This window comes from Anser cygnoides, chromosome 1, assembly GCF_040182565.1.
Source record: "Anser cygnoides isolate HZ-2024a breed goose chromosome 1, Taihu_goose_T2T_genome, whole genome shotgun sequence".
Classification (NCBI taxonomy): Eukaryota; Metazoa; Chordata; class Aves; order Anseriformes; family Anatidae; genus Anser; species Anser cygnoides.
The window spans coordinates 11,576,680-11,600,627 of NC_089873.1; the positions used below are offsets into that span (position 1 = coordinate 11,576,680).

The 23,948-nt window shown below is 37.7% G+C and overlaps 1 protein-coding gene across 7 annotated transcripts in view; it reads right to left on the reverse strand.

Moving 5' to 3' along the window:
• Window positions 1-8,277: 8,277 nt before the first annotated feature.
• The window catches only part of CD36 (CD36 molecule (CD36 blood group)), a 37,591-nt gene continuing 21,920 nt past the window's right edge, over window positions 8,278-23,948 (reverse strand). For 6 of the 7 annotated variants that reach the window (XM_013180470.3, XM_013180469.3, XM_013180466.3 and 3 more), the window contains exons 3-14: window positions 23,547-23,707; window positions 21,166-21,310; window positions 18,831-19,010; window positions 18,596-18,687; window positions 18,115-18,161; window positions 15,580-15,649; window positions 13,709-13,896; window positions 12,879-12,997; window positions 11,508-11,581; window positions 10,675-10,729; window positions 10,317-10,481; window positions 8,278-9,597 (exon numbers count right to left, since the gene is read on the reverse strand). In XM_013180470.3, the coding sequence (XP_013035924.1) occupies window positions 10,317-10,481; window positions 10,675-10,729; window positions 11,508-11,581; window positions 12,879-12,997; window positions 13,709-13,896; window positions 15,580-15,649; window positions 18,115-18,161; window positions 18,596-18,687; window positions 18,831-19,010; window positions 21,166-21,310; window positions 23,547-23,707 (1,296 nt within the window). In that variant the 3' untranslated portion in view covers window positions 8,278-9,597. Of the gene's footprint in view, window positions 9,598-10,312; window positions 10,482-10,674; window positions 10,730-11,507; window positions 11,582-12,878; window positions 12,998-13,708; window positions 13,897-15,579; window positions 15,650-18,114; window positions 18,162-18,595; window positions 18,688-18,830; window positions 19,011-21,165; window positions 21,311-23,546; window positions 23,708-23,948 lie in introns of all 7 variants that reach the window. The other variant, XM_013180465.3, reaches the window with a different exon arrangement.

Genomic DNA, 23,948 nt, shown 5'->3' on the forward strand with positions numbered 1-23,948 from the left:
TTGTGTACCCTTTGTAAATACAGAAGGAACAGGTAAGCAACGAACAGTGTTTCTGCTTTCACCTCAGTATTTACTTGCAAACAGAATACATATATACATATATCATTACTCGTTCAAAATTATTCAGAATTATTGGGATTACTCTGTGGCTTGCACTTTATTCCTACACTGGGAGCAGTAACTCATTGAGTTGTAAAGCACTGACCTCTGCTGCTTGCAGCATGTGTGTTATGTTCCCAAGTTTTATTCTACAGTCCCCCCTGCTGAATGAAACAGGAGACCTATTTACACAGGATAATGAAATGGTCAAGGTACTGACTGCCTTCTTTGCCTCTGTCTTTATCAGCACAACCAGTCTTCAGTAACCTTGAGAGACCAGGGGGAAAGGCTGGAGCAAGGAAGATGTACCCTTGGTGGAAAAGGATCGCGTCACATAATACTTAAGAAAACTGGACATAAATAAGTCCTTGGGCTCTGATAGGATTCATCCACAAGTGCTGAGGGAGCTGGCAGATGTGTGAGGCCAATCTCTATAATCTTTGGTTGATCATGACGAGTGTGAGAAGTGCCCACAGAACGGAGGAAAGCAAATGTCACTCTAATCTTCAAGAATGTCAAGAATGAGGACTCAGGGAACTACAGGCTGGTCAGCCTCACCTCGATCCCTGGGAAGGTGATGGAATCCTGGAAACCTTTTCCAGGTGTGTGTAGGAGAAGAAAATAATCAGGAATAGGCAGCATAGATTCACCTGAGGAAAGTCACATTTGACCAAACCGATAAGCATATTTAATGAAATGACCTGCCTGATGGATGAGGAGAGAGCAGTGGATATTGTCTTCCTGAACTTCAGTAAGCCCTTTGGCACTGTCTCCCTTATGATCCTCACACAGAAGCTGTTGAGGCACTCACTGGATAAGCAGACAGTGAGATGGATTGAAAACTGGCTGAACAGCTGGGCCTAGAGGTTAGTGGGCAGTGGTGCAAAGTGTAGTAGGAGGCCAGTGCACCACGGGGGTCAATACCAGGTCTACTCCTGCTTAATATCTTCATTAATGATCTGGACAATGGGGTAAGAGTGCACCCTCAGTAAATTCACAGTTGACACAAAACCAGGGGGAGTGGCTGATTCACCAGAGGGCCACACTGGCATTCATAGTGACCTTAACAGGCTGGATAGAGCTGACAAGAATTTCATGAAGTTCAACAAGAAGTACTGAGTTCTGCTTTTGGGGAGAAACAACTCCAGGCACCGGGGCATGCTGTGGGCCACCCAGTTGGAAAGCCACTTGACAGAAAGCAACCTTGAAGTGCTGGTGGACACCAAGTTGAATATGAGTCAGCAATGTGCCCTTGCTGCTAAGAAGGCTAAGAATATTCTTGATCACATTGGGAAAAGTATCACCTGCAGGTCAAGAGATGTGATCCTTCCCCTCAACTCAGCATTGGTGAGGCCATGCCTGGAGTGTTGTGCCCAGTCCTGGGCCCCACAGTGCAAGAGAGACGTGGGCATACTGGAAAGGGTCTAATGGAGGACTACAAAGGTGACCAAGGGACAGGAGTACCTCTCCTGTGAGGAGAGGCTGAGAGAGCTGGGACTGTTCAGCCTCAAAAGAGGAGGCTCAGGGGATCTCATCAATATCTACAAATACCTGAAGGGAGGGGGCACAGAAAATGAAGCTGGGTTCTTTTCAGTGGTGCCTACTGACAGGACAAGAAGTCATGGACACAAACTGAAACTCAGGAGGTTCCATTTGAATATCAAGAAGCATTTCATTGTTGTGAGGGTGACTGATCACTGGCACAGGTTGCCCAGAAAGGCTGTGGAGTCTCTCTCCTTGGAGATCACAGAATCATAGAATCATTAAGGTTGGAAAAGACCTTCAGGATCATCTGGTCCAACCATCACCCTACTACCAATGTCACCCACTAAACCATGTCCCTAAGCACCAGGTCAAACTTTTCCTTGAACACTCCCAGGGACAGTGACTCCACCACTTTCCTGGGCAGAGATCTTCAAATGCCACTTGGAGATGGTCCTGAGTAGACCTGCTCAAGGTGTCCCTACTTGGGCAGGGGAGTTGGACCAGATGACCTCCAGAGGTCCCTTCCAACCTCAACTATTCTGTGATTGATTCTGTGATTCTGTGATTCTGTAATTCTGTGCATGTACCCCCCAAAACTCAATAGTCAAAACTGTAAAATGTGGATTTTTTATTATTATTTAGTATTTATTTATCTATTTATTTTTATTATTCAGGGTTTCAGGCTGCAAGAGGTTATATATTCTTAAGTGCATTTTGGAGCATCCAGAAAGTGTCTGTAAAAAAGTTTAGAAGAGGTTGGCAAGATGAGTTATTATAAATCTGCTTCTGAGCTATTTAGTTGTGACATCTTTTCATTCAGTTCTCTTTTCTGCCCACAAAGAACTTTGGAGAAGGTTCCTTATAAGGACTCAGGTGTGAAGAGCACATCTATGGAAAGAGATTATAGAATGATCTAGGAAGACTTCCCACATTACATGCTTTGGGATATTTGAAACACTCATGAGGGATGAGAATTATGACATGGACTCTATGGGAGACCCAGGCCTTCCTAAACTAGATGCTAAATATATATATATATTTAATAAAAAAAAAAAAAAGTATACTTAGATATATTGTCTTCATACAGTGAGGCAACTGAGAATGTTCACAGCATTCCTGTTTTCCCTGGTTTATTTGCATGTGCATACAACACACTTTCTAGGGTATCAGCAGTGAACAGGGGACTGGTGGGAAGCAAACTCACTAGTGGGATGATGCTTCTGGCTCCCCAGCCTGTGCAGTGCTCAGAGCTTTTTGGGTACAGCCTTGCAGTCCCACTCATGGAGCACTGCACTTGCATGTAGCCATCTGCCTGAACATGCCTGCTTTTGTCTGTAGCTGTTCTTCTTGTCCTGATCTTAGCGAATACTCTTTATCTTCATTGCTTTGCACAGGGGAACTCAGAAATTGCTCTGTTGGGTCTTGTCAGAAGCCATTGCCATTGCCACATACATTCCTTCTTTTCTCCCTCTACAATTCATTCCTCACTTCATAATTTTTACTTTAAAAACATATATTATGAACTAACAGAGAATAATGAGAGTTATTCAGATAGACATTTAACATTTCCCAGCAATGCACAGACATAAGAATTAACAGCCAATTAGCACTGCAAAATCTGTTCCTGGCTGAAGCAGGCATGTCAGCTCTATCAGAGCAGTGAGTGAGAGAAAACAGTGGTGAGATCATGATGTAACTGCAGTTACTCTGAAAAAGCTATTTAGCTATTTGCAAGTAATGTTGCACTGGAAAGGATGTCCCCAAAATGATGCTCATCTGGAGGAACATCTGTCACTTCTCATCCAGGCCTGCTACTTTGGAAAATTCTCCACCCCACTCCCCCTTTCTCTTTTTCCCATTCTTTCCCTGTGTTGATCAAATGCAAGAGGTTCTGTTGCAGTTGCTGTACATCATGACATATGGACCACACAAATAAATCTTTTTGTCTGCAAACCTCTTTCATCATCCTTTGTGCTACAGTGACAATTTCCGTTTTCTTTCAGATGAAAACAAATACACAAGTTTAACCACTTGTCAAAGATTTGAACAATCATAACAACATTTAACAGGTCTCAGCTCAGAGATGATTAATCAGAGAGTTGCTCTAACTGTCTGCTGTGTGTGCTGCATCACAGAGGCTGAAATGCAAACTCAGTTATGAGTTTAAGGTAGTGAAACCATGGCTGTTTTAAACTCATCTATTCCACTTGTTCTGAATCTTAGTCAAATGTGAAAATTTTCATAATATTCAATCTTCAGCTAATAATGAATAAACTTATATTAGATACCAGAGAATAACAGCTATTACCTGCTATTTGGGAGTCTTCCACATTGTCTGCCCACCACCACTGCAGCTGGGACCACTATCCACTCTTACACTCATGATGCTGTGAAGCAGATTGCAGGACTGGCACTCTTAGCTGACGCCGAGCTAAGCATACTTTTGAAAGTTTTCCATACGGGTATGAGGCTTTGCCATGCTAAACTCTCTGTGCAGACTTACCTTTCTTTATTTTGTGTGACACTTGGCCAGACTTCAGGGACCTCCAGCCTCCTCACGCATGTGTTCCAGACAGAGCAGCCCCTTGTGAGGATTGAAGCAGTATTGAACAGAAGTACTTAGTTCTGATAGCCTGTGCTGCAATGCCCAAGAGGTGCTCAGCCCTGGGAAGGAATTCATATGAAGCACAGGGTAAAATCTGACTCTTCATATGTTTTCATAAAAGTGTGTCCAAAGTAATAGAAAATTTTAACTCCAAAAAGCTCTACATCTTTCTCTTTCCTTAAGAAGAAGGTGCATTTAGTTTTTGTGTTGCTGTTACTGCACCTGGCTAGAAAGGGAGATCAAGAGATTCTGGTCCTTGATTTTTAGATTACTTCTGGTTTTAATCCAGTAAGCATTAAATACAGCATAAAAGTAGTCCTGTATTTCTCAACCAGTACCCAAAGGAAATCAAAGATCCCCTTCATTTTTTGTGGATTAACACCTTCTTGTACAACTTCAACTTCAGTTGAAGGCATAACCTGAAATATAATACACGCTTGCAATCTGAACTAATGTAATCAAAATAATTCACATAAAAATCAGTGCTTTCATAACTCACATATCTGACTTTATGGCTGATACCTATACTCATTAATTTACTTATACTGCTAGAAACATTGTGTGCATGATTATACTTGAATCCCAGATGATCTTACCCAGGAGGCATGTACCTACATCCTTTCAGTGATGTGGGTGATGTTCCTGAGTGCTGCCTGTTAGATTAGATGGCAACTAGGGCAGATTTCCTGAATTAACTGCACTGACTTGTTATTGAATTAAAGGTTATGCTTTGCCATTTTTTTCACATTGCTAATAGGAATAATAATAATAATAATAATTAATAATAATAGGCCCCTGGTTCCACTTTTGTGATTATTTTTTTCTGTCAATGTGAGTCCATGAATGTAATCAGTATTCTTCAGTTTATTCTGCTGAGGATAAACAGGCTGAAGTCATCAAGACTGCAGAATAAAATGAAGTTGCTGCAACATTACAGTCAGTGTGGGGATGTGTGTGTGTGCATTAATTGTTGTGATAACTTCTTGTTATCTTCTTGTTAACTTCTTCAAACTGGACCCACTGTGTGACCAGAGCAAAGACAAAAAACTACATCTGTAAAGTGAATACACAGAGAAGAATGTACTTTCATATTTGCTCTAAGAACACAGAAAAAAAATCTGGCTTTATGTATCAGTACACAGACGTACTTGCACCTCCAGCATACTTATACCTTCCATTGCTGGTTTGAGGTGCCATTCATGCTTTAACTCCTGTCATGAAAGAAAGTGTCACTGTAGAAATTTACCTTTAAAAGAATTCTTATACATGGGCTTTGCATTTGGAAAAAAATGACTAAGAAGGGACAAAAATTTGACTTTCCTAGTCTAACATGTAAATATTCTATTGCAAATGAATATGCAAATATGTTTTAGGTGCATCCAAAACCTGAGTCAGGTATAGAGCATGCAGATGGCTCTATGTAAATCCTGATTTGTCCATAAATCCTTAGTGGTACATTAGTGCTTGCTGGGCAAGAAATAGAGGTCTGAAGGCTCAGGTCACATTAGGCATGTATCCTGTAAAACACAAATTCACAAAACTCAGGGGAAAACATGAACTTAAACAAACACTCTGGAATATTAATGGGCATTAAAATTTCTGTCTTAGTGATGCCTCTGATAGTCTGGCATTCAGTAGACACTTAAGATGTGATTTTTCTCACACTGCTTTTAAAATGATGCAATTATGTTGGATGATGTCAACCGGCAGGAAAAGCAACTATGAGTTTTAGCCAGTAATATTTTTCACTGGCTATACTGAAATGAAGCACAAGAATTTGTGAAAAAAAAATATATGCCCTTTGGGTGGCGCCTAGTGCAAAGCATTTAGCTTCTTCTCTTGCATAGTACATCTGAGAAAGTCCCCAGCCTGGCACTGGCTGATTGAGCTCTAGGTCGTTGGCTGCTTTGGGTACACCTCAGAGTGGGTGTGACGATGGAGTGCCAGGGAAATCCAGTATGCAAAGAAGGGACAGAGAAAAGAAAATATATGACATCTATTCATAAATGCAGTTTGCATTTGACAAAGGTGAGTAATTTGCCTCTTTTTTTTTGTGATTACTGAAAAAAAAAAAAGTACACTTCAATAGTTATCACATCTTTTACTTATTAAATGCTGACACTGTGCACATCCATGAATAAAACAGGTGGTTGCCTAGACTCCCAGTTAAAAAGACAAACAAAACATCAGCTTTCTCTTTTTCAGGGTGTTGTGTCATGTTTATATTACCTTAACAGACACTGGTAGGTTTGGTAGGAAGAACAGGTTTTAAGGCTTTGAAAGCATAATTACAATTAGAGATCAAGAGCTGGCACACCTGCTCTGGGGTGTATGTGGGCTGGTAGATCTTGGGTCAGATCTGATTTTCACCTGTGATTTTCACCCATAATGACCTGGGATGGGTGGTGAACGTGGCATGTGAGCATAGCCAGGCTCCTCTCCCATCCGACCAGCTGGGCCAGCAAAGCCAGCAAAGGATGTTGTGATGTGCTCTCAGATGTGCCACCACACACTGCCACGACCTCCAGCTCAAGGGGTGTGAAAGCAGGTTTCTCTTAGCTTAGTTTCCTGGTACGGCCCCAGAATTGCTTCAGTTTGGACATATTGGTGCTAAACTTTCCCCCCCAAAGCCGCCTTCTTTTTGTAACACAGAGGATAAACAAATGTCACTGGCATTTATAATACATCATGGTATAACATAGAAGGTGATATGCACTTCTAAGCAGCAGGGACGTGCTAAATAACAGTTATATAATAAAGGCTAGCTATAAGCTCCTTTATTCATCAATTTATAAAATCGATCTCAAAGAAAATAAAACACACACAAAATACCAAGGACAGAAATAAATGGAGTCCATTATCCAACACAGAAGAATTTATTTACACTTAGACATATGGAACTCAGAAAGAACAGGTAGAGCTTTAGTTTATTTGTATTGAGTTCTTTAAAACCCTAATAAATGTTTATCCCACACGTGTCTGAACAAATGCAAATAATTAACATTAGCCTTAATAACATCAGTTAAGAATAACTGGAACCAATGCTCTGGACAAAATAACTAAAATTATAATTCAAGTGTAGCCTAGGTGCTGAACATAGTTTAAAAATCCAAACTTGCATTTAGATCAATGAGATTATACATAAGAACATTGTACATTTGTACGTATGCAAAATTGGGCCCTGAGACATTTAAAATCATGGCCTGACTTGCTGGATCACTGATGCTAGAGCATCACAGCGCTAAACCACACAAATAGAGCAAACTTCAATGTGCTGACAATGGACTTCAAGTCAAAGAAAATTAAGTTGAAATACTATTGTATCAAAATCAACAGGACTGCTGTTGTTGTTCCTTTGGTGAAAATATCTCACCATTAGATTCCAGCACACACACACACACACACAAAATAGTTTTATTATAATAACTTGGTGTCAGATCTTGAAGCACAGCAGAGCTGTGTTTGCTTCAAAGCAGAAGGTGACTTAATACATTTACTTGTGCTCTTTTTTTTTGACCAGTCCATAGGACTCTAGGGATGCCTTCGGTTGTGTCAAACTGTCCCCATGCTAATGTGGGAACAGGGCATTACAAAATGACATCAGCAATAATGTAGCAAAGAGAAAAAGTGTTTTTTTTTGTTTGTTTGTTTGTGTGTTTTTTTTTCCATCGATTAGCAAGCACAATGCAAAATTCAATTGTAAGAGAAATCAGCTTTCTGAGTGTGATCAGAACTTCCCTTGAGTGTCATGCTTCCTTCACATCTCCCGCCGTTACTTTAGAGTTCCAACCCATGGCTGGAAAAAGACTAGCAATGTACCACATAGAACTTCCCTCCAAGAATAGTCTTTGGGGATTTTTGTAATTCATCAGCGCTGATGTAAAATGATAGTTACACAAGGAACATTAAACACTAGGGATTAAGACAACATCATTTTAGTCTTTGCGTTTTTTCCCTTTCTTTCCAAAGGGTGAAAACAGCTTGCTAAAGATACCTGACCAAAGATTTGCTAGCAAGTTAAACCTTTCTGGTTTAAAGTCCATTATAACACTTTTTCCAAACACCAGGCAATGAGAAGCTGACCTGTGTTTGATTTTCCATTTTTTTTTTTTTTCAGCTCTTGAGGGGAAAAAAGATCCAAGGGGAAGTTTTATAAAATGCTGAACTTTGGCTATTGTTCTGAATTCAGTGAGTCCATGAGAAAGGAGAGACCCCATGACATTCGATATCTGTCCCATTTACTCTCATTTCTAAGATATGGCATTCAGATTAAGTGAAAAAGTAAACCATTTACACAGATGGAAATGTTAGCTACCTGTCTACAGGCATCAGCAAGGTTAATGCACTTCATTAACCACACGATTGCACATATTTCCTTGTGGCAGATGGCTTATCAGAGAAGAATTGGGGCTACCTGTTTTAATTTATGTTCTTCCATATCAAGAAGGTAGAACCCTCTGATGTTTGACCATTATCTTAGTATTTCCTGTGTCCAAAATGTTCTGAAATATTTTCACTCAGTCTTAAAGATGGTATATTAGAACATGCCCTAAGGGAGGCCTTAGGTGAAGTGGAGCTAAGGCAGAGCAGAGACTGATATTTGAGCAAGAGCCAGAAAGGGAAGCACACAGGAGGCAATACAAAGAGCAATGGAGGCTGGGAGTTAGCGAGTAGCTCAGCTTACTAAACAACTGTAGAGTCAAATGTTGATTAGTGCCATCAACATATGAATGACTGTGGTGTGTGTATGGGCCATCTCTGCATAAAATGTATGAACCATATATTTTAGTAAGTTATTTATTAACTTCATGTATTACAGTTAGTAACTTTACATAATACACTTCACATTCAACACAATTCGCATCCCTGAATAGAGGACAGAGAGCAGTTCTACTGCAGCAGTTTCCATTCCTTGAAGGAACAGAAAGAAACTTTGCAATGAGAGTATCTAGAGTATGGCTTGAGCTCATAGACGTTGTCATTCCCAAGCCTGTGCTCCAAGCTAGAACATCAGCAAAGGGTTTTCAATTGTCTTGCAGTTCCCAGAAGAAAAAAAAAAAAAAAAGTAGCAAGTTGCATATATAGCAGAAAGTGGACTAAATTCCAGCTACATGTCAACTTCAGTCTGTTTGAATGTCTTTTAAAATTTGTAACAAGGTTCATGTAATCAGTTATTTGCAAGAATAATTTCCACAGTGGCCACTCTAGTGATGTCATACGTGTGGGCCTCTGGAAACATCAACTTATTTGGGTGAGTGAATTGGTCTTCTCAAAATGGAAAAGCACACTGAATTCCATAGCACGTGGGCTGACTGTGCATTGAATCATACCTTTTGTCACCAAATTTTAACATGGTGCTTGGCTGAAACATCAGTTAAACACTGTCTACATCTGAAGTCTTTTGCTACCTGTATTGAAATAAAATCAGAATTCAGCATGTTATGAGGTAAGTCATCTTGTTAAAAGCAGATTTTTACTACAGCATGATATTTTCACTATAACATTTACATCTCTGCTTGTTTCCCTAGATGTCATTAATTCACCACTTGGTTATTCTATCCATGACAGGACTGTATTTTGCCTTAGTAGGCTAGCTGTGTACAGGATGTGTTTTGACTAATGTGATAGTGATGCAAGACTGAGAGAAAAAAGTGGGAAAGCCTATCCAACACTCTTAATAAGAAATGTCATTTACAGTGAATTCTCTGAACCTCAAAACAGGGCTATGTCCTGGAAAAGTGCAGAAATCTGCAGCTGAGTGGCCTCTGTCCCAAAGAAGTATTAGAGTACACTTCTGAAGTGTTCTAACAGTTTTGGATAAAATGTCTGTTTTCATTAAGTCACAATTATTACGTTGTTTATTTGAAAAAAAAAATAAAAAATTGCTGGTCTTCTGGAGATAGATCCCAATACCCTCCCTGGTATGTTAAGAGTATCCTGAAGGATTAAGGCTGGGAAGAGAATTTGAAAACAACAGCTATCTAGACGATTTTCAACAGAACTGACATAATAACTGCTGAACTTTACTAGCACTTGAAAAATAACAATAACTAAATATGTAATGATTCTGAACAACTTAAACCTTAAGAAGTTACTGGTGAGGACTGAGCCATTAATGTTTACTTACTTATTTTAATTTCTTTGATCTGCATATGAAATAAGAACCCAGGAATGCGAGGAACACCACAGAACCTGCAATGATCAACACCATCTGCAGCAGACTCAGCATCTGGACCCGACCAGAGACTTTTTTTCTGAACATTTCTGCTTTTGTATCCCCAATAACAGCAGACTGAAACAGTGCAAGAAAAAAGTCAGTGAACATTAAGCATACAAGACCTCACTTACTTACATGCTTGTCATGTGCACATCATAACATGAGCTTATTTGTTCAATTTCGGGGTATTAAGACACAAAAAGTTAAGTCATTTTGTGCGTGTGTATTTTTTTAACAGTGAAGATTAATAGGCAGAAAGTATACTAACCTCATTTAGCCAAAGAATGGGGAAGATATAAGGTTTTTGAACTTTTGATAAAGCTCTGAAATGAGAAGAAGAAGAAAAATTACAGCATGTTACCTTCAGTTTTGTGCATAAAGCCAGTCTCTACTTAACAATTTTCCATCTGCACTAACAGTTCTGTCTTCTGGAAGTACCTTTTGGTAGATTTGGATCAAAAAAAAAAAAAAAAAAAAAGCCTACAATTAAGAACAGCCATTTCACCAATCAGGTAATTATCTCTTTCTGTCTAGTCTTCCATGTAGAGGTAGTCAGAACAAAGAAGGGCTGGACGCAGACAAGTGTTGAAGAGAGGGTCTGAAAATGTATGTGGTGTTCACCCGTACCCAGTGTACAGGAGCTGTACATGTGAATTTGGTCCAATGAAGAGAAGAGAAATAGTGAGATAAACCTTAACCTTTCTCATAAATTCCATCCAGTAACAGGGAACACATAAATTACCTCTCTCATTGGATTTATTGCAGAAAATATATTATCCCTTCTATTTCATCCTTATGGCCTCCATTTGGGTTTTGTAACAATGTTATTTTTAAGAACGTGTTGCACTGTAAGCTGTTGTGGGGAAATCAAATGTGTGCTAAAATTGTTGGGCAGTGCCTTGCACAAGAAGGCTTGCTCTTTCACTGAAATTAATATTCTCTGGAAAGTCACGACTGAAATTTTTGCAAGAGAGAGGAAGAGACTTTAGTCAAGTATTTTCATTTGTTCTTTTCCCTTTTTTACCAACACTCTTTTAGACCAGGAAGACCTCTGGAAAAAAAAAAAAAAAGTGTTTAAAAACAAAACAATGAAACACTTACTCAATTTTTTTTGCAGGTTTCACAAGGAGGTTTACTTGCAGCCTTTTGGCAAACTGTAGTGTAAAACCAGTGGTCTAAAACATGAAAAAAAAAATCATTAATTTAAATTTTGAATTGATTGCATGAGCTTAGAATACAGTCTGTGTTAAAAAAAAAAAAAAAAGGGAAAGGAACTTCAGGTTTATTTTTCTTTTTATGTTTTGAAGAGCTACATTTTTATGAATTTTGAATGTTTCTAAGGGTCTCTTTGTTCTCATAGAAGTAATGATTTTATTGTTTTACCTTAGTCACTTTTGTAATTTACAAATTTATAATGAAGGCAACAATAATAGTGAAAATTGTTATACCAGTCATATTTATATGTTCTATATAAAAGTATATTTTAGCTTTTTTCTTTCATCAGAAATTGACTAAAAGTTCTATTTTAATGAGAGGGGTAAGTTTAATTGGCATAGGGCAGAAAACAAACATTTCTTATCAGAACAAATATCAAAACAAAGGTCAGATTATTTGTTTTTTTGTCTCCTTTTCACCTCGGATTTAGGAAACTTAGGTTTATATCTCTATTTCAAATGAGACTTGACTTTAGATCTCATTGAAGTTATGTGGCTTCATTTTTAAATTATATGAGAAAAAATATTTTGCTGAAAAATCCTGAATTTTGTCTTTTCATCTAAATTCAGAGAAAATAAAATTTTGAAACTTTGGAATTCACTATATACTTCAGAAGATTCTGGTTAACACACTTAAGAATGTTTATCTTAATCTGAATCACTAGAACAGAAGTAAATGTAAAATTGAAGGCAAACAAAATCAGAGCTATCATAAATTCATTCTTTTAGGAGCTCTATTGGACAGAGTCATAAAGACTATATTACTTCTGTTCTAAAGCCAGGCAAGTGATTGGGCTTTAGACTTTCAACAATTTTCTTGGAAATAACCTATATTTATTTATTTTAATTCAATTGAGATAGTAATTATACACAAAATATTAACAATGGAAAATGAAAAATAAGTATAGAAGAAACAGAAGACATCTCGTAGAAAAGAATTTTCAGAAAGTACTTGAAAGCCATAGGTAAGTTATAGCATACTTCAAAGCTTTGTGGAATCTATTTCATGATGTATTCCCAATGAGGAAAAAATCAAAGCTTATTTTCCAACTTTGAAGGTCAGAATAAGACAAAGTTCTGCTCTAAATTTCCCCTGCTAAAAGCTTAACACCTTTGTGAGCAGATCTTAAAAAGCAAGCATAAAAATATTGCGTCCTCTGCTCATCCCTCTGGTAAAAGACCTACTTTACTGCAATTAAATTTAAACATCGCAAGTTTACTGAGTTACTATTTAATTTTATTAAATATTTGGACTTACAGGCTCTACATCTAGAAATGTCTCATGTTCCTTCTCATTTGGGCTCAGGCCTTCAACATCATTCAGTATAGATTCACTTGCATGAAGAAAATGCGGAAGAGAGATATACACGGGTCTTCCTATTTGAAAAAGAAAAAAAGAAAAAAAGCATTTGAATCATTAAACCTTGTTTCAGTGCTCACCTTCTAAATCCATTTTCTATGCAAACATAATTTTTTATACAAACACAAACAATCTTGAAAAAAAGTGTCAATAGCTCCCCTCATTCCAACTTAAAATAAATTGAGAATTTCTGAGATCTTACTGTCAGGAGAATTTGCCTGGTGAAATAAGTTGTATTTACAAATTTTGTTTGTGTCTACATTGTGGAGCTGGGAGTGCATTTTATTGTACTGATGTTAAGTTAAGTAACTGGTGTCTCTCAGTCTCTGTATATGTATATAGCTGCGTAGACACACACACAAACACATGCACATACATTGTGGGTGTGAACCATCACAAATACAAGGACTGTAACTATTTCTGGCTTTAAACAGTACCTATAGAATCCCCCTCCTTTCCTTTCTACATGTGCATTCCTGCAATTTCAGTACACAATCTATAGCATCGTGATTTTCTTCTTCATAATGACATTCAAAATACAGAAATATTATAGCTCTCATTTGGGGGAAATGAGGCTACGGAAAAGGGAAAGCTCTCACAGGCAGTCTGTGGAAGAATTTGCAGACAAACACTAATGCCCTGGATCCTAGAGCAACACCTCAGCTACAGGACACGTGCTTTCTCCCCAGTTAGATGGCTTCTTTGGCAGTACCATGCCCCCGCTATACCTCCTTTGCAGGCACTAATATCTAGGACTCCAGCTTGTGTGCAGTTCTGGGATATGACCTCCTCTGTACAGAAGCAGTAGTTATCTCCAACTTCAACTGGTGATGCGAACGCTTCACGAGGAACTGTGAAACGGTAAAGTGGGATTCCCTTCACATTCTGTTTGCCCTGGAAGACTCCATAGATCGATCTGAATATAAAAGAGGAGAAATATGTTTTAGTCACTTAGGTTGAAAATCTGAATTCATGGCCTTATTCCTCAAGGATCCTCTGACTGTCTCTTGAAAGAAAAGTACTTCAGAGAGCCCATGCCCAGCAGTTTGTATGGGCCTTCCCCTGTAACACAGGCAATTCTGTGCTTTCACAAAGGGATGTACAAGCTCAGAGGTGAGCACAGCAAAACACAAAAAAGGCAGAAAAAAATACTAATACCAATAAACAATATAAACTAAATGTGTAAACTAGTAAGAGGTCTTTTCTACACACTTCTACAGCAACTGTTATTATGAAATGTTTGCAATTCATTTTACTACTGTAGAGATACTTACCAAAATCAGTGGATACGGTTACAGTCTTTACTGACTTGATGATACCGATTTAAGCTTTATGGTGCAAATGACATATTTATTATAACCTTATTCCATTGCATGTGAATCAGAATACCACTTCGAGCTTTAGAATACCACTTCAAGCTTACCACTTTTTTTTTTTTTTTTTTTTTGATGATACAATATCAACTGATAAAGAAATAAGGTTGGTATGAAGTAATGTAACCAAGGCAGCAACAATTTGTATTGCAGCCGATCAAAAGAAGGGTTCTGGGTCTTGCAACATGGTCAGAACCATTTTCTATGACCTTGTTTCATCTGAGACGTTTCGGAGGTTGTTATTGCCCTTCATTGTTCATTAATTGTGAGAATTAGATGGCCTGAGGAATCTCTCAAACTTTGTCCAGTTGATTCAAATTTATTTTTTCTCCACTATGTAGAGTTCCCTTTTCCATAAGTTATGAAACATTGTCCAGTTTGGGGATACAATTGCTTCACAAGAAAAAGAACTCTAACTTCATGTAAAAACACTGATCTTTGAAAACAAACAATCTGCAAAGCAAATGGTCCACTTTAACCCTAGTTAAAAGAAGCAGCTGTTTCCAGGCAGCAAAATAAATACTGGGATCGAACCTCCCAAAGTAAATACACTCTGATGCCCTTTAAATCTCTTAATGTTGCTTTCAGCTATCTCACTGGAGAACTCAGGGACACTGGATAACCACAGCAGAAGAAGCAGGCTGAAAAGCCATCAGTATGGGATGAATTAAGCAGGTTGGTTTGTTTGTAAATACATAAAAATAAACTATGTAAAAAAAATCCTGTGGGAAAACAATTTTGAACATCTAGTGGCTGACAGTAAATCCTGTTCTGCATAGATGATGTTATGCGGAAATCCCCAAGATGGTCCAGACAGCCCCTGCAGAGGGGTAAATTGCCTGCTCAGACCAAATTAAGCAGGTTAGAGGCTGAGTCCTGATCCTAGAAATTGTTCAAGACTTTGAACCCTGTGGACCTCAGTGTCTGTAACTGCTCATAGCAGTGTTTCTCTCTGTGAAATTAAGCAGTGGTATTCCTAAATTACACACCTGTAACTTGCTTAAATGAAACATACCATAAATAACTTGCTACTTGACACAAATGAAAGTGATAGAATTAAGCTCTGAATCATAAGCACAGCTCACAAATTTACTTGAGTTTAGGTGAAGCAGTTGTGAGGAACTGCCTCAGCAACCTAAGCCCCAGCAGAGATACTGCAGCAGCCTACTGAAACAAAAGAGCATTTGAGAAGCACACGTATGCACAAAAGGAAGGGACCGGCGTACCTGCAAATGTCAGAGGAGAAGAAGCGCAATACCTGATCCTTCTTAACAAATGGAGGAAATGATGCCCCATCTGTGAATAAAATTAAGTGCTTTAAAGTAATTCCACTTAGAAGACGTACTTTAATTTCTAGCTCAGTGCTTAGTGCTTTCCCATAAAGCTGTGAACAAGGTAAACACAATGAGTCATTTGTAGGGAAAATATTTACATAAGCTACTGCATAATGACAGGTACTCCATGGATTGATTTTGTATTGATTTTGAAGGCAAGCCAAATGATGGCAGCTATTTATTTTATTTTATTTTATTTTATTTTTTCCGCAGACATGAATCTACATATCATCAAGCCCATTAAAAACAGCAGATAAAAATACCACTACTGCTTAATACGATTCCCAATACCTGTTGCCACTGCTTCAAGGTTTATGTAGTCTAAAAAATTAAAGCTTTCTGGAGATGCTTGGTTAACCTGGAGTTATGGCACCCAGCGCTTATAAGAAATGCAGCTTTAGACTTCAAAACTTATTTAATAAACAGCACTAAACATTTTTTTTTTTTTCCACCCAAGACTGCTCAATTGGAGCTTATGGTAGACAAGCAAAGAAGGTCAGAGGAAGAGCACTTTGGTGATGTTTTTCTCCCACTTGCTATGAAAAGAGCAGCTTGCCAGTTCAGATGCATATTTCTGTATTGCATGCAACTAGTGTTAAGTAAGAGGAGTCTCAGCCATTTTTCCAAGCAAGGTGTTGTAACAAACCTTTAACCAGTACATTTGTTACTTCTTGCAACAATTTCTGTTTAGTTTCTTAGTCAGCAACCCTAACCAAGGAATTGAAAACATCTGTGATATCTTTCAATCTAGTTGGCAAGAGAGAGAAAGCTAAATTACATACTGCCACTTGCCCACAGCTGACAGAAGCACTTTTCCTTAAAGAAAATCCAAGATCTTCCTAGAGACACACTCTATTTGTAAATCTTGGCAGTCTCGGAGTGTTTGCAAATACGGACTCGTTTCAAGCCCCATACAAGAATACTGTTTAATCTTTCTATCTAGTTATTTACTGTTGCTTGGAAAACATGCCGTGCTTTGCTGTGAAAGTTTACAAGATACAAAGGAATTCTCACATTTACTTACACAACATTTTAAACCTGCTCATTCTCTAAACACATTCCCTCCTGAGCAGTCACATTGAATGCTCATGTAAACTGTGTAATGACCTTTACTAACAGTGAAATTCTCCCCATTTTCACTGTATTGAAGCACTTAGTCTAGTTACCTGAGTGTGTTCATTCCATCTGCTGTGGAAGAAGACAAAGAAAAAGCTGATGATAGAAAAAAAGAAAAAAAAAAAAAAAAGAAGAAAAAAAAAAAAGATTTGGGGCTCCATAAGAAAGAAGGTAAGTCCCAGAAACTAAGAAAATATCACTTCTTAATCACTAAAATAACTAATCCTTCCTGATACACAACCTTTTGGAAACTCAGATTCTTGGGAAGTATTTGAAATGCTTCAAAATTACTTGTCACGAGCACGGCTTTTTTTAAGGAGAATGATCTATGCTAAGGAAAACTACATAATGTGGAGGAAAAAAAAAAAAAAGAAAAAACAGTAAGAAAAAGAAAGAAAATGAAAGGAAGAAGAAAGGAAGGAAGAAAGAAAAGAAGGCAAAAAGAAAGGCAGAAGGAAAGAAAGAAAGGGGAAGAAGGAAAGAGGCAGAAAAAGAAAGGCAGAGAGAAAGAGAGAGAGATAGAGAAGGGAGGAAGGGAGGAAGATGTTTGTTTTGATAATTGCTCACTGGAGGCCTGCAGCTCTCTGCAAGTCTCCTCCATGATATCTGCCAGCCTCAACTCAACAGATTCCAGTGTTCTCACAGAGACATTTTCAGTCACCAAGAAGAAATATATCCCCGTGGATAAATATATCTTTAAACAACTCAACTGTTTCCATATGCATTCCAAAATAAAATTCAAAAATTCAACCCAATCTACCTCCCTTCTTTTTCCATTTTTACTTGCTACTACCACTTGTCTGAGAGCTTTCTTCCTTGCCAACTCAATTTCTTTTCCTATCTCAGGGAAAAAAAAAAAAAAAAAGAATTAAAATAAATATATGAGAATAGACAGAAAAGTTTTTTTTTTTTTTTCCTTCAACGGTGCAAATGAATATATGTTACTGGAAGGCAAAGATAATATTTTTCAACCATTGTACCAAAGAAAAAGAATCTTAGTTATACCATGCCATACGGATATTTATTAGAAACAGACAGATTTTTTTCTTGTCTTCTGCATCTTCTATAGCTGAAGTGTGCATATAAGTATAAAAAATAGTGTTTTAAATAGTGTATAATATATATTATATTAGATATATATGCATGTGTAGTAGCAGCAGTATATATACATTCATATTTATATAGACATTTAATATGCAGAATACAGAACTCTCAAAGCCCAAAAGTTAACATTAACATACATGTTGTACCTCATTATTCCTTTGCAATATCAAGAAATGTTGAAGTTTCAAAAAGCTTTAATAGGCTCACCTGTGCCGTTAACCAAATCACAGTAACCTTCCCAGTAAGAAAGATTCCTTTAACATAAGAAAAAAAAAGTCATGCTGCATGAATTATATCGTACTATGTAATCCATTTCACTACCTGTGTTAATCCTCACTGCTCCAGTATAAACATGATTCATTAGCAAAGGCATATGACAGGGATGTTAATTCATATGTTCAGATAAACTATATGATGCATTAGGTTAGGGCAAAAGCGATCGAGCTAATTAAGTATGGAAGACATTTAACTACTTGTACTGAAGAATCAAAAAATTATCTTAAATCCAAGCTCATAACAGAATCACAAATAGCTGAAACAGAGAAGTGGTTTTGCTCAGCATGGGGCTTGATCTAGCTTTCCTTGAATTGTTGACAACTTTCCATTTAACTATATCTCTCAGTGAGCCAGGTCTTAATATGCAAACATTGAAAATATGATTTTTTTCATATATACAATGCTATTATACCTTTTGTTTTTATAACTTTCAATTATTGCTGTTTTGCTTATATCTTCTTTCCCAGTATACACTCTGTAAAGTCCATCATATGTCCCATTATACTGTAACAAACACAAGAAGGAATAACAGTTAGAAGTACTGACCCAAGGTATTTTTGTCAGATTTTTCTTCCTTGCAGCTTCAGTTTTGATTTTAATTCACAGAATTATAACTGAAATATTGCATTCTGATTGGTTTCACTTACCGGGTAGAAGACTCCCAAAACTGGGTCCAAGGGGAAGGGGACCTTGTTTAAGAAGGGGTCTTTGTATCCCCATAGTATTTCTTTCACTGTTCTGTTCTGCAGCATGTATGACTTAGAAGATTTAATCCAAGTGTTTAATAGTAGTTGTATGAAAGCATTTGTATACAGGGCAGGTGCAGCCTACAACAGCAATAAAATTAATGTTTAGCATAAAATTCTGCATGAGCAGATCAAAAATACAGACCAACTCCAATAAATCTCTGGCAAAGCTGGAGTAAGGTTGTTTCCAGACCTTACTCACTGTAAGTTATATTTCTAATTAAAACTACAACTCATTATTGAAACAGTTGCTGAGCATAACTTATATAAAACTAGACAATTTATCTTCACTGTTTCTACAAGTTCACTAGCTAATGTCTTTATACTTCAAGTCTCTGTGCATATAACATGGACTGTACAACTTTTATTTTCCTTTTTTTCATATCTCATTACTGCAGACTCACTCACATCATAAGCATGCAAGTACAAAGATACATGCCTTGTTACCTATTGGCTGTGGTTTAGACTTGCTATATTGATAAAATTATGCTAACAGCAGTACGATTCTATCCTGCATAAAACCAATGGAGTGCTGGATCTCCATTATTTCTTCAATCAGAAAGAATACATTTCTGCAACTAACATGTTCTTTCCAAACGGTTTTAATTCTACATAACAGATGAACTTTTCCTATTTCAATGAAGAATGATGTGGTATTTTACCAGCCATGATTGTAATGAACTTTTCCAGAGGCAAAAACACAAAGTCAAGTCCCTAAAGCCACCGATCATCTTGTGGAAAATGAGCAAAAATGATCTATGTTGGCCCATGTGGTGAAGCAGGGAATGGTAACAATTTTGATAAGTAAATTTGTGTAACGAAAAAGTACCTCTCAGAGCAAGTGTTTACCCTAGGCTTTTTACTGTAGTCTCTCCTTGTCTTCAGTGCAATGGTAACGACAGTGGAAGAGTCAGAGCTAGCCAGAAAGTCGAAACAACCAAGCCAAAGTTGCTCTCTTGTTTGTTCTCTCTCTCTCTCATTTTTTTTTAATCTCTCTTAGTCCATGCATTCCTGTCTGAATTTGAACATAAAGCAAGCGGCAAGCATGGATATGGAAAGGTTATGAGATAGAGGAGATGGGGGTTCAATCCCCTCAGGGTTAAGAAAGTGTGAAAAACATCTCTCTTGATTCCCTTGTGAGTATTTTGACCACAAGGTTATGATACCAAAGATGGGCTCTACTGATACTGTCAAGTGAGATAAGCAGAGCCTCTCTGGGTATTTAAACTTATCCAAGTTTTGTTCTGAACACCAAAACGGGGCTTGGATGCTCTGCTCTTACTTCCCCTGACACGGCTGCTTCTAGGCAAGAGCCTATGTTTACATCCGTAAAGAGCTACATGGCCCAAAATGTGGCAACTGAGCAGAGTTAGTGAATACCATGAGAAGAATATCAAGAATATCATGAGATGAAGGACTCTTAGTCCAGGAGGAAAAAAAAAAAAAATCTTTCTAAAAGGGAAATTCTAGCCTAAATTAGAACATAGGCAGAATAGATCTGGTATGAATGAGGCAATTGACATTTTTTTCATCTTTACACTGAATATCTCTCCACTCTGCCATTAGCACCCACCCTCTCTCTCACAGTAGTCCTGAAAGCTCACATGCAGACACCACAGTGTTAGTATGAGACACCCAAGCAACGCAGCTAGGCCTGAATACAAATATGAAATCTGTAAACATAGGTCAAGGGCAAACACTCAAATCCTATGACAACAGGAAAACATCTGGAGTGAAGTACAGGTGGAGTCTCCTGTGATTTCCTCAGGAGAACTAAAGTCTCAGGAGGACTGGAGAGCTCTGGTGATGCCGTTGCGTTGGGGCAGAGGGGCACCATGGAAGCAGTGAGGCCATGCATACACTGATTTAACACAGTCTCCCCTGCAAAGCAGGACTGAAGATATTATGAAAAGAGTATAGAAAACCCACATTATACTGGTCATGCTGTACCTCAGGTAGAACAGGAATCCATCCACAACCTTTTGATTCATTCCCACACTAAAATTGACTAGAAGGATGCTTTTGATACATCCCATCCAAGCTGATGACTTTGCTTCCATTGACAAGAACAAGTCAATTTTCGTTTACAGTTAAGATTACCCTGGGAGTATAAGGAAACCTCAATGTAAATGCAATATGTCTTCAGAATCTGTGTTATTAATGCTTACTTCTCCCCTTATTTTTTGAATATCTCAACATTCAAATGTGCATATTATGGTTTGTTTTCTTGACTTACAACAACAGCGAGGTTCAGGCATGTGATGGTATCATTTTCTGTCCCAACAGACATATCAGGTTCAAAACGAGCAGCATTAGGCAACATGTAGGATATTGTGCCATCAGAGTTTTCTGTGATATTTTCTTTGGCTAAATATCGCACCCTTGAAATACAAAATAATAAAACACAGAATATTTTAAAATCTGATTTTCAAGTCAACACATAACCACATCTGACTGAAATTTTTTGAAATGTTGATGGACACTTTTGAAGATGAATATTTTACATTTTAAAATCACTGAAATGGTTCTAAACTTTTCATTTGAATATTTGTAAAAAATCTATTTTATGTAAAATATTTTTCTTTTCCAAACATTTGCTTAATGCCTAATGCATTTTTTTTGCTTGATACTAAAATACAAAGATTTATTTTTATTTTTTATTTTTAATAGCAATAACGGACCTTTTATCTTTTTGTATTCTCTTCTGAATTAGTTATGTTTCATCACATTTTTTTCTAAGCTTTTTCATGATTGCATGTTCTTAGAAGGGAATGACTCAGGAATGGTTTATAAATGCCCTTAAGATTTGATGTGATAGGCCTGTGTTCTAATAAAAGAGATTAGAGGTTAAATCCATACTGGGAGCTACTTTATTAATATTTCACATCAATACGGTGATTTGTAAGCAGTCTTTCAGCACCACTGAGAAACATAAAAGCCCTTCTCCATCGTGCCTGTAAGTGCCTATATTTCTGTTAGGGGATCACTGAGGAACAAACCTCTGAGCTGTTACAGTTCTGGCTTTGGCTCAACTCTTTATGTACCCATCCTCTTGCTGACCCCCCTGCGGAGGTGGCATCCAGCAAGCGTTGTATTAGTTTATGCTGTAGGTCTAAAAAGTTTATTCCAGTTCTGTTCCAGAAGGGATCATCGTGCTCCATCAGATCATCCAGCCTGGGCATGGGAGGACCAGAAATTTCAGAGCACTTTTCTCCATGGTACAGATGTAACCAGTGCAGGGTGGGACCTACCCCACAAGCAGCTGGATCTTGGCTTCTCAAGAGTGGTTTGTGTGCATGCCATTTTAGTTAATGGACTAATGTGTAGAGCACCTATCTAGAAGTTGGGAGGTTTGTTTTCTAAGTAACGTTACTTCTAACTGGAAACAAAAGGCTTAAACAAAGTTTCCCACTTCCCAACAGAATCTTGGGGATAACTGCAGTTTCAAGGACAGTTGTTCTACTCTGTAGTAAGCAATGAAACATTCAAAGGGAAACCGAGAAAGAGACTCAGCATTGCAGTGATTAAGGTACACCCAATATCTCTGATCAAGGGATGTAAGGTATCTTTTGCTTCTTAGATGAGCATGAATGCAGCAGTGAGAAGAGCCTGTTTGTTGTTGTTGTTTGTTTGTTTTTTGTTTGTTTTTTCCCCAAGAAATGAAGCCATCATTTCTTGAACAGTCTTATCTAGGCTATCAGCAGAGATTTATCCCTGAGAGTATATGCACCACCATGACCAGAGTAAAAAATGCTTGTTTAGTGGGAGTTCAACTTCTGCAATATTTCTCAACTGCTGAGTTTCCTGACTCCTGCATAACCATCTCCTGTGTCTTCCCAGGTACTGTATGAACCAAGATATTCCAATGATAAATTAATAACCTTTTAGGCATTAAGGCGCCTGTGGTTTAGATACAGCAATACAAAACTACCTGGCAAATATCATATACATGTCAATGACATTAAGAAAGAAATGTCGTATCATTTTAGGAAAGCAATTTCATAACAAGACTGCTAGTAACAGCTAGGTACTTTCCTGGACAGGGATGGACTGTTGCATCTAGGCCTTAGATAATACATTTCAAAAAAAAAAAAAAAGTTTTTCAGAGGGAAATCTGAGTAAGAAAAAGCTATAGATTAAAAACAAACAAACGGAGCAAAATAAAATAAATAAAGGAGCAATAAAACAAAACATATTATTAAAATAAATATGAGTGTTATACTTACATGGGCGATGTAAGATGGGACAATCTCATGTTTTGGGGGTATCTGGCATAATTTTTTCTAAGTAAAAGACTGGTAAACACTGAACAGCAACAAATGCAACATGCCTGTGTGTTTTTACGGTAAACATCTTACTAATGAGCAATAGTTTATCACAAGAACAAATAGATTCACATCTGATTACCTGTTCTGGTATCCCAACGTGAAACCCTGTAAGAAATGTTTGTGATTGCAGTGCATAGCTGCAAATATTTAGGCATTTTTGACAACTCTGACTACAATGGGATTCTGGGCTTTCCAAAATCAGTTTAAACAATTTTAACTCAGCAGAACTTTTTCTGGCTTTAACAAAAATTCTGATATGACATGTCACATATTCAGGAACTATGGTTACCTGTACGTGTAAGGTCCTCTTTGTTCAAGTTTTGGACGTGATCCATTTTCTAACACCTCTGTTGGATTTTGCACATGAAAGATCCAAAACTGTCTGTAAACTGAGCTTCCTGGCACAAGCCAATTATCAAAAGCAATGGTACCATTTGCAATAACAGCTTCCTAAAAAAAAAAAAAAAAAAAAAAAAAAATTAACAACAAAAGATGACTTTTATGAGGTATACAGCACATAATTTTGGCCAACGTTTGAAAGCAGCCTGATATTCCTGTGCAGCAACGGCAAATGTGAGTCCCCTTAAAAGAAGTGATCACAAAGCTGATATAACTGCTACCATAGCCAGTAGAAAAGCTTTCCTATTGCTGTGGTTGGTCATCACTGTAATTCCCATTCTCTAAACTTACG